Genomic DNA, 14,520 nt, shown 5'->3' on the forward strand with positions numbered 1-14,520 from the left:
TGTGGGATATCTCCCAGCATGCTCTCTGAAATCTCCCAAAGGTGTGAACACAAGCATTGTTTCCATCAGTTGTACTTAGTACCTAGTTCAAGTACTGGCCCAAAATAACTCTAAGATTAAATCAACTCCAATGGCTTAACACTTTGTAAAGATTCCAACAGAGTAGAGAAATGATACGATTGGATAGGCACTTTAATTATGATTCACAACTGGAGGCTCTGGGAGAATTTGACCTGCCCATTCACCTTGGTATGGTCTTTAACAATTCCCCGATTTTTGTTTTATGAAAACACGATTATTTTTACCCCATTAAATAGTAAATTTATGCATTAGCTGTTATCTAAGTCCACATGCTAAGATACCTGAGTCCACATGCTAGGGAGTGCAAACAGCACTATCACTAATAGATGGTTGTAGGGTGAGATACTATAGCAGGTGTTAAATCTTGTGAGATGTCATGGAGGCAAATCAAATAAAGAAAAGAACTGTAGTCAGAACGAGCATTTTTCATAAATCTCTCATCAGTCTTCTGGCTTGGCCCATTTAATTACTTAGACTAAAAAAGTCTTACTGGGTCTCTTCTCCCTTTCCTTCCCCGCAGGTTACTGAAGGAACTCTGGGAGGATCCTACCCATAAACAGCTCTTGGGCACTGTTTCTTGTGTATCTTATGACCTACATTCGGGCGCCATGTGTTATGATATGAGAGCCACCTTCCAGTGGCTGCCAGAGGTCTAACAGGTCTGAACCTGTAGAGTAGATCTCTTCATGTGAGAGGATGCTGATGATACAAGGAGACTAAAAGGCAGTTGCTGTTCTCTGACCTCTTCACTGAGAGGCAGTTGCATTGTCTGACCTCTCTCCTCTTCCCTGTTGCCTCCAATTTATTTCATTCCCAATCCACAAGGAACTTCTGCAAAGGCTGTTTTGCAACTCCTTCAAGTTGGTGATTCACAGCTGTGGAGGCTCACGGAGAATTGACCTGCCCCTTCATCTAGGCATGGTCCTTAACAATTAACAGGGGAAGGAAGAAGGTAAAAGACTTAGGAGAAAATGAAATGAATTCTATTATGAACATATTGAGTTTTAACATGTCTTAATCTGGAAATAAGATATCTTAAACTGGAATCCAGTTCAAGATGTCTGAAAGTTTTTTTAGAGATACCAGATTGGAGTCCAGTAGTGAGATTAGAGGAATAAAGGTAATTAAATTCACAGGAGCTGATCACCAAATGAAGTGATATAAAGGAAGAGAAGAGGACCTAGGATTGAACCTCTTAAGGGGGATACCTGTGGTTAGATAGTGTGATCTAGAGGAGGATCCATCAAAGTTGACAGAAAAGGAGCAGGAAAACCGGGAGAAATTGGTGTTTTGAAAACCTGGGGAGAAAAAAGTATCAGAAGAGAGCGTGATTAGCTATGTCAGAGGCTGCAGAGAGGTCAAGGAAAATGAGGAATGAGAAAAGACTATTGGGTTTGGCAATGAAAGATCATTAATAATTTTAGAGAGACCCGTTTCAGTTGAGTAACATCAGAAACCAGATTATAAGGAGTTAAGAAAAGAGTGAGGAAAAAAAGTGGAAGTATCTATTGTGGATAGCTTTTTTTCAGAGGTTAGCTCCAAAGAAGGAAGAGACATAAGAGTAGAAGGATCAAGTAAGGGCTTTTTTCAGGATAGAGAAACATGAATATATTTGTCAACAATAGGAAATAAGGTAATGAAGAAAGATTGAAAATAAGTGAAAGTGAGGCAACAGGGAGCTATTCCGTTGAAGGAGATGAGATGGAATATGATTACTTGAACAAGTGGAAAAGTTAACCTTGGTACAGAACTATGGCTGCTTCATCATATGCAACAGCAAAAGGGGGAGTGAGGCAAAAGGTCTCTTGAGTGACAGGAGATGAAAAAGGGGGAAAATTGAGAGTTGATGGTAAATGGGCTCAATTTTAAGGTTCTTAGCTGAGAGAGTGGGGTAGAGAGTTCCATGGGAGGTTTAACCAAGGATGAGAACATTTGGAATTGCTGCTATGGAAAATGAATTGACAAGAGATATGGGAAGATTAGTATCTAGTAGCAGGGCCCATTTGCGATAAAGTAACATAAATTTGTAGTGGACTAGACAGAATAATTGCATGATTTTGCCCACCTTTGTTCATAGTGTAGGCACAAAGACAATGTATGGTACCACATGGGAGACCTCTTCTGGGAGAGGCCAGAGTGGAAAATATGTGTTTTGTGTTTAAGAGGGACTATGTTAAAACCCATAATTGGCCTTGATAAGGATAAGGATGGAATGCAAACTTATCTTCTTAGATCGTCTTGATAATAAACTTCTTATACAGCTTCTTTTCAATAATGGCTGGAGACTCCAAACCACTTCAGTTCCATTATATAATCATCTATTAAGTATGCTGTGTATCAGACTTGCTCAACTTTAAGGATACTACATACATGAAAAATTACACTTGTATTGGCATTCTTTTTGTAATTGATACCAGAAGATATAAAACAATTGTACCTAAATGGTAAGATGGATCACAAGTTCTCCTCAGGGAAATGGAAGAATGGCATTAGTTTTATTGTGTTCCCCAAGGTAATAAGAAACATCATTTGCGGGAATATTTGAAATACTTGCTTTGCAGTGCTTATAAAGAGCATAAGGAAATAGACCTCCATAAATTATGGTTTAGATACCACTACAAAGCATGAAGAAATTGAACATCTTTGTGGAAGATGTGATAGGATCCTCCAAAATAGTGGTGTCAAATTCAAATAGAAATGGGAGCCACTAAATTGTATAAAGGGATCCTTGTACGCCACATATTTAGAAAACCACATATAAACATTTTTAACATTCTTTTGTATATTTAGTTAAATATTTTCCAATTACATTTTAATCTGGTTTGTTCCAAGAGTAGCAATGAAGCTAGGAAGGCTCCCATGCTTGACATGTCTACTCCATACCAAATTAACATGTACTTTATAGTTATTTGTCTTCTCTTTGATGGTGTAGGAAAATATAGCAAAGAAAATTTTTTCATGAGTAAGAAAAATATGCCAAAGGAATGTAAACTACTCAGAAGCTGTATACTTATTCCCTTTAAATGTTTTCTTGAAGGTCAATCTGTCAAGCAATTTCTTCAAGAATTTGGAATGGTGAACAAGATAATACTAATGTGTGAATGAACCATTTTAGAATCATTTACTTTTGGCCAGATCATTGACTAGTTGAGAAAATGTTAAAATCAAGAGCAAATTAGAAGAATAAACTGAAGACACTGCATTTAATTGCATCTTAAATATGCCCTGTTTAAAGAGAAAACAGTTTTTAAATGACTTAACATTGTAAAGCAGGCAACACAATGAGAAGGCTAAAGAGCATGGCAGCTTCCTCAGTCCATGAAATATTTAATTGTTCTTTGCCAAGAGACATGGTAGCCAAATGCAAAGCTGATTTAGAGCAAAGCTGCTTAAACTGTGGGTACCAAATAAATAAATGTTGGGGTCATGAAATTATGATTTCTTATCAGTAAATATTTGATTTGTATGCCCATTTTTACATACCTATATGCCCAGGGTCATTTTAAAATTTCTCACGAGAAAGGGCATCATGAGTGGAAAAAATTTAAGATCTGATTGAAAGTACAGATTGTTTAAAAAAAAAATGTAGAGAAGGTTTAAAAAAATAATTATGTGTAATAGAGATAAATGATCTTTTAAAAATTATTTATTTTGAATTTTCATTAGTATTTTATATTTCCAAATAAAGGTTATATAAAGATAATTTTCAGCATTCATTTTTGTAAAACTTTGTGTTCCAAATTTTTTCCCCTCCCATCTCAAGACAGCAAGTAATCTGAACTAGGTTAAATATGCGTAATTATTTTAAACATTTCATTATTAATAAATTAATTAATCATAATTAAACATGCTGGACAAGAAAAATCAGACTAAAAGGGGAAAAACCATGAGAAAGAGAAAAACAAAAAAAGTGAAAATAATTATGTTTTGATACATATTCAGTCTCTACCTTTAGTTCTCTCTCAGGATGCGGATGGCATTTTCCATCCCAAGTCTTAAATATTCTTTCAGAGACTTTGGCACAAGATTGAAATTATAACATTATTTCAAAAGAATATAACAAATAGACACAAAATGAGACAAAATTGCTTTTTTTTTTATTATCTGTTACCGTTGATAAATAATTGGTTTTTATGAGGAAGTACAAATGTGACATAACTACTGACTTTTGCCTAGTTTCTCATTTTTGGCATTTTGGTCAAGACTGTGGGCCTGTTTTTAAATGTATAAAATAAAAGAAATAGAATTATAAAATAAATCAATTATGTTCATAATTTTCAAAATATTTTTAAAATGAATCACAAAATTTTGGGTTATGTGAGAAGGGATTAAATACATTGTTGCCTTTAATTTGCAATAGCAGATTACATTTTCAAAAGGGTTGAATAAGAGGTATAAAGAACATCTCAAGCAAATCACATTGTCTTTATCATTAACTTAATTCAAAGTGTTTGGACAGACTTTTAAGTTAGCTTCATCAACTGCTTAAATTAGCCGTGTATATATGTTCCTTGGTGGTATACTCACAGAGCTAATTTATTTAGCACTCCTCTTAGGATCAGTAAAATAAAGGAGATGCATGCCGACCAAAGGTGTTTGCCACCTTGATGAAATATGTCTAGATGGAGTCTAAATAGAAGAGAGATTCTCTATAGATCATGAGTTTTCTTTAGGTGCTTCTGTTTGTTGATAACATTATACTGTTGATGTGATAATATTGCATCTTGAAATACAACATGAGTATCCTTATCTTTGAGGTTATAGCTCCGTTATTCATTTAGTAAAATCCTAGCATTAAATCAATAAACAGGCATTGTTACTCATACCCACCAGTGAAAGTCATAGTACATGTATATGCCCCTTCATTTTTTTTGCCATTTATGTCTATTGAATATGAACTATAGAACATCAAAATACTGGAGTGCATTCTCTGGATTTTTAATATTTTTTGTGTAAATAAGGCAACACTTGAGCTTTCATTCTATGATTGGTGTATTTTGTTTTTTTATTTTCTTTTTTGGTATTTCTTTGGTCACTACTTTTATATGGACAAATCATATGGTAAAATATGCTTTACACAGCTATGATACATTTTATTTGAATAGTAAACAAATTTGAATTTTCATTAATTTCATCATGTTTATCAGTGAGCCATGCAGCATAATAGCCAAGTATTATTCATTGTATTATACTTTTCAGTTACATTATTCCTGTTTTTTATAATAGATAAAACTATTAAAGGCTAATAGTGACAAGAAGGAATGTTGTGTCACTATATTCCAGGAACATGAGTTTACTTTATATTTGGGTTTTAGTCACAGTGACTTGTGTATTCACAGTTTATGTCAACTATTATGCTATGTAACTATAAATCCCACACTGAAATCTTACCAAGAAATTTGAATCTTAATTATCTTAAAGGTAACTATATTTTAATTTCTCTTGAGTTATACACCTATGCCTGAATTTCTCTTTTCTTCAGAATTGATTAGAGTTGTGAGCTCTTTCTTTACAGGATCTGCCCTCAAACACCAATTCTAGTTTTTGTTTTTTTTGTTTTTTTTTTCAAAAAAAAGCCTTTGAAATGCTTGGTCATCATTCTATAGTTTACATATTTTAGGAATTATTGTAATTAAGCCCCCTCTTCTAGTTAAAAAAAAAAAAACAAACAGCTTCTAAACCTGTTTTGAAAAACATAATTGATAGGCAAACTCACAGTATATTTAATCCCATTTTTAATGATATTTTTCTCCCAATTACATCTCAAGACTATTTTTAGCATTCGTTTAAAAAATTTATTTATTTTTATTATTAAAGTTTTTTATTTTCTAAACATATGCATGGATAATTTTCAATATTCTAAAACTGTGTTCCAAATTTTTTTCTTCCCTTTCCTCCACCTCCTCCCCTAGATGGCAAATAGTCTAATATATGTTAAACATGTTCAGTTCTTCTACACATATTTACACAATTATTAGCATTCATTTTTACAAGATTTTGAGTTACAAATTTTTCTCCTTTCCTCCCTTCCCCTCTTCTGAAAATGGTAGGCAATTTGATATGGGTAAAACATATTTGTCACAGTTGTGAAAGAAGAAAAAGATCTAAAGGGGGAAAAAAAACTACAAAAAAATTTAAAGTAAGTGAAAACAATGAGCTTTGATCTTCATTCAGAGTCCATCAGTTCTTTTTTTAGCTGTGGATAGCATTTTCCCTTGTAAATTCTTTGTACTGGTATCATATAGCTGAGAAGAGATGAATTATTTATAGTTGATCACACAGTGTTGCTGATAATGTACACTTTGTTCTCCTGGTTCTCTGCTTACTTCACTCTGCCTCAATTTATACAAGTCTTTACAGGTTTTTCTGAAATCTGCCTATTTCTTACTGCACAATAACATTCCATCACATTCATGCATCACAGCTTATTCATCCATTCCCCAACTGATGGGCATTTCCTCATTTCCAATATTTTGCTCGAAAAAAAGATTGCTTTTGCACATGTAGGTTCCCTTTTTCATGGTCTCTATGGGATACATAGTATCCCCTTACTGAATCAAAAGGTGGGCTCAGTTTGCCCTTTAGGAATACTTCCAAATTGCTCTCCAGAGTGGTTGGATCAGCTCACAACAGTGCATTAGTGTTCCAATTTTCCTGCACCCTCTCCAACATAATTTTCTTTTTTTTGTCATATTGGCCAATCTGATAGGTTTGAGGTGGTGCTCACAATTGTTCTTAATTTGCATTTCTCTAATCCAAAGTGAATTGGAGTACTTCTTGTGCTTATAGATAGCTTTGATTTCTTCATTTGAAAACTCCCTATTCATATCCTTTGACCATTTATCATTGGTTCCAACTTTTCCCCTCCTTCCTTCTACCCCCTCCCCCGATGGCAAGCAGTCCTATACGTGTTAAATAGGTTACAGTATATCCTAAATACAATGTATGTGTGCAGAACTGAACAGTTCTCTTATTGCACAGGGAGAATTGGATTCAGAAGGTATAAATAACCTGGGAAGAAAAACAAAAATGCAAGCAGTTTACATTCATTTCCCAGTGTTCTTTCTTTGGGTGTGGCTGCTTCTGTCTATCCTTAATCAATTGGAACTGAGTTAGATCTTCTCTTTGTCAAAGAAATCCACTTCCATCAGAATACATCTTCATACAGTATCGTTGTTGAGGTATATAATGATCTCCTGGTTCTTCTCATTTCACTTAGCATCAGTTCATGTAAATCTCTCCAAGCTTCTCTGTATTCATCCTGCTGGTCATTTCTTACAGCACAATAATATTCCATAACATTCATATACCACAATTTACCCAACCATTCTCCAATTGATGGGCATCCATTCATTTTCCAGCTTCTAGCCACTACAAACAGGGCTACCACAAACATTTTGGCACATACAGGTCCCTTTCCCTTCTTTAGTATCTCTTTGGGGTATAAGCCCAGTAGAAACACTCCTGGATCAAAGGGTATGCACAGTTTGATAACTTTTTGAGTGTAGTTTCAAATTGCTCTCCAGAATGGCTGGATGTGTTCACAATTCCACCAACAAAATATCAGTGTCCCTGTTTTCCCACATCCCCTCCAACATTCTGCATTATCTTTCCCTGTCATTCTAGCCAATCTGACAAGTATGTAGTGGTATCTCAGAGTAGTCTTAATTTGCATTTCTCTGATTAATAATGATTTGGAGCATATTTTCATATGGCTAGAAATATATACTTAACTTTTTTTTTTAAAAGAATTTGGATACTATCATGTAATGGGGATAAACTGAAGCTATTCCCAATAAGATCAAAAGTGAAACAAGGTTGCCCACTATCACCATTACTATTCAATATTGTATTAGAAATGCTAACTTCAGCAGTAAGAGTTAAGAAAGAGATTAAAGGAATTGGAGTAGGTAATGAGGAAACCAAATTATCACTCTTTGCTGATGATATGATGGCATACTTAGAAAACTCCAGAGATTCTACTAAAAAGCTATTAGAAATAATCCACATCTTTAGCAAAGTTGCAGGATTCAAAATAAACCCACATAAGTCATCAGTATTTTTATATATCACTAATAAAATTCAACAGTTCAACAGTTAGTTATAAAGAGAAATTCCATTTAAAGTAATTACCAATAGTATAAAATATTTGGGAATCTATCCACCAAGGGAAAATAAGGAACAAAACACTTCATACAAATAAAGTCAGATCTAACCAATTGGAAAAATATTAAGTGCTCTTGAATAGGTTGAGCAAATATAATAAAGATGACAATATTACCCAAACTAATCTATTTATTTAGCGCTATACCAATCATACTCCCAAGAAACTATTTTAATGACCTAGAAAAAGTAACAAAGTTCATATGGAAAAACAAAAGGTCCAGAATTTCAAGGGAATTAATGAAAAAAAAAATCAAATGAAGGTGGCCTAGCTGTACCAGATCTAAAATTATATTATAAAGCAGCAGTTACCAAAACCATTTAGTATTGGCTAAGAAAAAAGACTAGTTGATTAGTGGAATAGGTTAGGTTCAAAGGACAAAATAGTCAATAACTTTAATGTTTGACAAACCCAAAGACCCCAGCTTTTGGGATAAGATTGCACTGTTTGACAAAAACTGCTGGGAAAACTGGAAATTAGTATGGCAGAAACAAGGCATTAACCCACACTTAACACCATACACCAAGATAAGGTCAAAATTGGTTTGTGACCTAGATATAAAGAAAGAATGAGATTATAAATAAGTTAAAAGAACATAGGACAGTGTATCTCTCAGACCTGTAGAGGAGGAAGGAATTTGTGACCAAAAAATAACTAGAGATTATTATTAATCACAAAATAGAAAATTTTGATTATATCAAATTGAAGAGTTATTGTACAAACAAAACTAATGCAGACAAGATTAGAAGGGAAGCAATCAAATGGGAAAGCATTTTCACAGTTAAAGGTTCTGATAAAGGCCTCATTTCCAAAATATATAGAGAATTGACTCTAACATAAAAAATCAAGCGATTCTCCAATTGATAAATGGTCAAAGGATATGAACAGACAATTTTCAGATGATGAAATTGAAACTATTTCTAGCCATATGAAACGATGCTCCAAGTCAACTTGAACTCTGGGAATTGAGTGTCAACCACTATATAGCATTTTCAATCCCTCTGTTTTTGTCCGCTTGCATTTTCACAGGTTAATTGTACATTATTTCAAAATCCAATTCTTCTTGTACAGCAAAATAACTGTATGGACATGTATACATATATTGTATTTAACATATACTTTAACATTTTTTTACATGTATTGGTTTACCTGCCATCTGGGGGAGGGAATGGGGGGAAGGAGGGGAAAAATTGGAACAAAAGGTTTTGCAACTGACTGTCAATGCTGAAAAATTACCCATGCATATATCTTGTACAGAAAAAGCTCTCTATATATAAAGAATTTGGATGCTATATTACTTGGAGCATGTTTCATGTATGTTATGTATACATATATATAGCTTCATTGATACCTTGCTAAAGCAAGATATAGTTTCCCTCATCTTTTTAAATTACGTCTACTTTTGCTTTTCCTCTTTGTGTTCCTTCACTTAAGCTGAAGTATGAAAGATTCTAACATGTCTTTACTCTGCTTTAAGTTTGTTTCTGGTTTTTGATCCACTCTGCTATCTGCTTCTGTTTTATGGGGGAAGAGTTTATCTCGTCTACTTTTGCTTTTCCTCTTTGTGTTCCTTCACTTAAGCTGAAGTATGAAAGATTCTAACATGTCTTTACTCTGCTTTAAGTTTGTTTCTGGTTTTTGATCCACTCTGCTATCTGCTTCTGTTTTATGGGGAAAGAGTTTATCTCATTCACCTTTAGAGTTATGTTTACTAACTGTATTTCCTTCCATTCCCTCTTCCCAGTGTTTTGCTTCTATCTGCTACCTTCCTCTATCTATCCTCCCTTCTATCAGTTCTCTTTACTTAATTTTTTCCTCTCCATAATGGCTAGGATTGATTTCTGTATTCAGCTGATTCTGTATATTATTCCCTCTCAAGCCAATACTAATGAGAGTAAGATTAAAGCAATGCCCATTACCTGTTCTCCCATTTTCCCTTCCACTGTAATAGATCTTTCATACTTCTTCCTCTCCCTTCCTTCTATATCCAGTGTATTCTTTAATTATTTTTATGCCATTTCTTCAAATTCACCTTATGCTTATATCTTCTAGTTATACTATTAGTGATATGTTTTCTCAATAATAGTTTGTTTTTATTTTTTTTAACATTTTTGTATGATTTTGTTCCATATTATTTTCTCTTTTCCTCCCTTTTTCCTTCTTTAAGACAACAAAACAATGATTATTGTAAATTACTTCAAAATATATTTCCATATGTGCTATGCCAGAAAAACTAGACCAAAAGGAAAAAAAAAAAAAAAAAAAAACAAGAAAAATCAAACTCCCCTTCTCCCCCAAAATAAAAGGTGAAAATACTATCCTTTGATTTAGATTCAGTCTCCATAGCTTTTTCTCTGGATGTGTATGGTATTTTCCATGCCAAGTCTATTAGAATTGTCTTAGATCACTACATGGCTGAGAAGACTAATTCTGTCATAGTTGATCATCATATAATCTTGCTATTACTGTGTAAAGTGTTGTCCTGATTCCACTAACTTCACTTAGCATCAATTCATGTAAGACCTTTCAAGCTTTTCTGAAATCAACATCCTCAAGTGATATAATTTTTTTTTTTAATTATAAGTAACATCTTCCCATTTAGGTATGTAAACAGTTTAGCTCTGTTGAATCCCTTACGTTTTCTTTCCCCCTTTATACCTCAGTTTCTCTTGGGTCTTGATATATAGGAAATAAAATTTTTGGTTTAAATCTGGTCTTCTTATAAAGCTGAAAATCCTTCATTTTATTTAAGCACTAAACTCCAATCATTAAATGACCATTTTTTCCTTGATGCTTACTTTTTGTTCAAGCTCCTTTTCTTCCTAGAATACCATGACTTCTAATCTTTTAATGTTATAGCTGCTAATTCCTGTGTAATCCTATTTGTGGCTCCTCAATATTTGAATCATTTCTTTCTAGCCACTTGCAGTATTTTTTCCTTGATAGTTCTGAAGTTTAGCTATAATATTCCTTGAAGTTTTTATTTGGGGGGTCTCTTACCTGAGATGATTGCTGGATTCTTTCAGTACCTCTTTTACATTCTGGTTCCATGATATGAGAATGATTTTCCTTGATAATTTGGATGCTGTTCAGGTACTCCAATGATTCTGATATTGTCTCTCCTGGATCTATATTCCAGGTCAGTTTTTTTTTTTTTTTTCTGAGGCATTTTATATTTTCTTTCATTTTTTTCTTTTTATTAATTTTTGATATCTCATAGAGTCATTAGCTTCCATTTACCCAATTCTGATTTTTAAGGTGTTTTTGCCTCATTTAGTTTTTGTACTTTCTTTTTCACTTAACCATTTGTATCTTTTTTTCCAGCCTTTTTTTCATAATTCTCTTGCATCACTCATTTCTTTTCTCAAATTTTCTTCTAACCTCTTTTATATGATTTTTAAACTCTCCCATGAGTTCTATTTGGACTTGAGACCACTTCCCATTTTTCTTTGGGGTTTTGCCCATAGATGTCTTGATCTTGTTGTTTTCTTCAAAGTTTGTTTCTTGGTCTTCCCTGTCACCAAGATAACTTTCTATGGTCAGATTCTCTTTTTGTTGTTTTTCATCTTTGTGTGTGTGTGTGTGTATGGGGGGCATTTTTACCTTTTTTTTTTTTTTTTTTAATTTGATTTCTGTTCCCAGGGTAGAAGGAGCACCATCTCAGGCTTCTTTTGCCCAAGGCTGCAGATTCTGGCTTTGAGGTCTCATGGTGCTGTACTGAGGAGAAACAGTGGAAGGTAGGGGACAGGAGATGGTATGTATCTAGCTGCTTACCTGGTGCTGATAAGGTCCTAGTGGTGGTGTCTGGCATGTGCTGAGGCTGCGTGAGATATTTCTGTGTTTCTCCAGGCTATATTGAAGTATAAGGCAGTCTTACTCTGTTACCTGCCTATTTTCTGTATTTACTACGTTGAAGCACGTGGCAGGGGGCCTGGAGCTGCCTGCTGCCTGTTTGCTTAGACATCCTAGGACTGGTCTCTACCTGTTTGCTAAGAACTACATTGAAGCACTAGGACGTCTGACTGTTGAAGTTTGTCTGTTTGCCCTGGGCAAACTAAAGCATATAGAGACTCTCAAAGCTGGAATCTATCCAGTTTCTTAATTATGCTGAGGTGGTTGGGGGTCTTGGTATTGCCATTTGCCTGCTCCACTGCACCAGGACTGAGGCTCTACACTGGTTTTCTGAGGTAGGGGTTGCTTCCTGTCCTGAAATACACATTCTCCTTTTACCTAAGTGAGACAAACCTTTCCTTGATCTTCTAAATTTCTTGGGCTCAGAAACTGTTTTACCTTGTCTTTTTACTTTTTACTTTTTTTTACTGCTATTCCAGGATTGTTTGGGGGCACTATTTTATGACTTTGGAAGTAAATGTGGGTGAATTAACTGGATTTATTGGTTACTCCGGCATCTTGGCTCCCCCTCGTGTATTTTTAAGTAGAAACCTCAGTTTGTTATTTCCTCTTTTTTAAAAAAGAAAATGCATTTTATAATAGAAAATATGACTAAAAATCTAAAAAACTTTCCTATAGATACTGTACAGTTTTCATGGCATTACAGTGATCATGAAATATTTGATAGACATTTCAAATAGTAGGACAGTTTCTCAGGCAAAACTCCCATTAGGAATAATGTGGGTTGATTGAAAAAAATGCTATATTTAGAGTAGAAAAATTTTAAGAACAAATTCTGATTCTGGTTCTTGCTCCTGTAAAATGGAGAAATCGACTCAGCTTATTTGGTTTTCAGTTTCCTTCCTGAAGATATTGACTTAGTGGAAAGAATACTAGACTTTCAAGTCAAAAAGAGCTAAGTTTTAATTTTACATGTGATTCTTTCTAGCTGGATGACCATGGACAATTCATTTGATTTTTCTGATCCTCAATTTCCTCATCTGTGAAAATAGAGATAATAGTATCTATTTCACATGGTTGTTGTGAGATTCAAAAAAGATAATATTTGTAATAATATTTGTAAAGCATTATGTAAATCTTAAAGCATTCTGTTAGTTATTACTTGGATATTCCAGTGGAGCTGAGATAATTTCATTCAAGATATTTTTCTAGTGACCACAAATCAGATCCCATCCTTTCTTGTCTATTTCTCTCCATGTTGGCCTGTCATTTCACTACAGAGGACACACTTGAGTTGATAGTTGCCTTTTTTTATTCTCTTGACATTTCATGGAAATCAGTAGAGCACACAAGCAGTTCCTTAACTTGTTTCCCATATTTAATACATAACAACATATTTCTCTTATGCTGTGCTCATGCTTGCTTATCTCATGTTTCTTTATAGCTCTTTAAGTAATCCTCAACTTTGATTCTTAGTAGACTTTTCCACTTTCAGATTCTTCCTACTTCAATCTGTTATACCTGGGATTGCTAGAGTAAAATTCTTAATGCATAGAATTGATCCCTTTTACTCCCCCATTTGGAAGCCTTCAATAATTCTACTCCCCACCACCAATACCATTTTTTTGGGGTTGTTTTGTTTTGCTTTGTTTTTTGCTTGGACCTGTTACTTCATTGGTAGAAGGAAGGAATCCCTATACCAATATAGGTGTATTCTATTGAACTGAACAAGACTACTTGTCATTACCCTCATCCCCTCTCTCTTTTCACACATTCATACCTTTCTTCACATTATAACCTAAGTCTGGAATTTAGTTTTTCCTTCTCTTCACTTATAGAATTGCAACCTCTTTCTGAAGGCCACATTCAAGTACAAACCTTGGGGTCAATTTCTGTCATTTTAGACAGAAGTGCTTTTAATTTCTTTGGTGTAACTATATTTTAATTTTATTATTAGTTAGTATTACATTTTAGCACATATTATATCCTCTACCAGTTTCCCTTCCATATACTTCCATTCAATATTTGTTGAATGAGGTTGGTGAAGATAAATTTTCTTTTTAATTTTTGAATTTCTGAAGCTTTTTTTCTAGGAGATGAAATATTTGATAAGGATAATTGATAAAATTCAAATAGCTAAAATGAAATGGTATCAATATTTTTTTCCTTCTTTAGTATTAAATGTTTACAAAAGACAGTGAAGGATTCTTATCACACGATCTGTAGACCATGTGCTTGTGAACTTGAAGTTTGTGCTAAATGTGGAAAGAAAGAAGAAATTGTTATTCCGTGAGTATTTCCATGAAATTTTATTTTTACTCTTTCAGTGCTTGATGCACTTGAGTTTTCTTATGCTGAAGCATTCTGGTAACTAATTAGGGCTCATATTTCAGTATAATTATACAGTGGGCCAATAGCAAATC

General features: G+C 33.9%; 1 protein-coding gene across 3 annotated transcripts in view; it reads left to right on the forward strand.

The window, feature by feature from the left end:
• Positions 1 to 14,520, forward strand: part of C1H9orf85 (chromosome 1 C9orf85 homolog) — a 97,479-nt gene that overhangs the window by 32,691 nt on the left and 50,268 nt on the right. The window contains exon 3 of one of the 3 annotated variants that reach the window (XM_003761642.4): positions 14,273 to 14,386. The exons of 1 other annotated variant lie outside the window; for it this stretch is intronic. In XM_003761642.4, the coding sequence (XP_003761690.1) occupies positions 14,273 to 14,386 (114 nt within the window). Of the gene's footprint in view, positions 1 to 601; positions 821 to 14,272; positions 14,387 to 14,520 lie in introns of those variants that run through there. One more of the 3 variants, XM_031943685.1, reaches the window with a different exon arrangement.

Source organism: Sarcophilus harrisii, chromosome 1 (assembly GCF_902635505.1).
Source record: "Sarcophilus harrisii chromosome 1, mSarHar1.11, whole genome shotgun sequence".
NCBI lineage: Eukaryota > Metazoa > Chordata > Mammalia > Dasyuromorphia > Dasyuridae > Sarcophilus > Sarcophilus harrisii.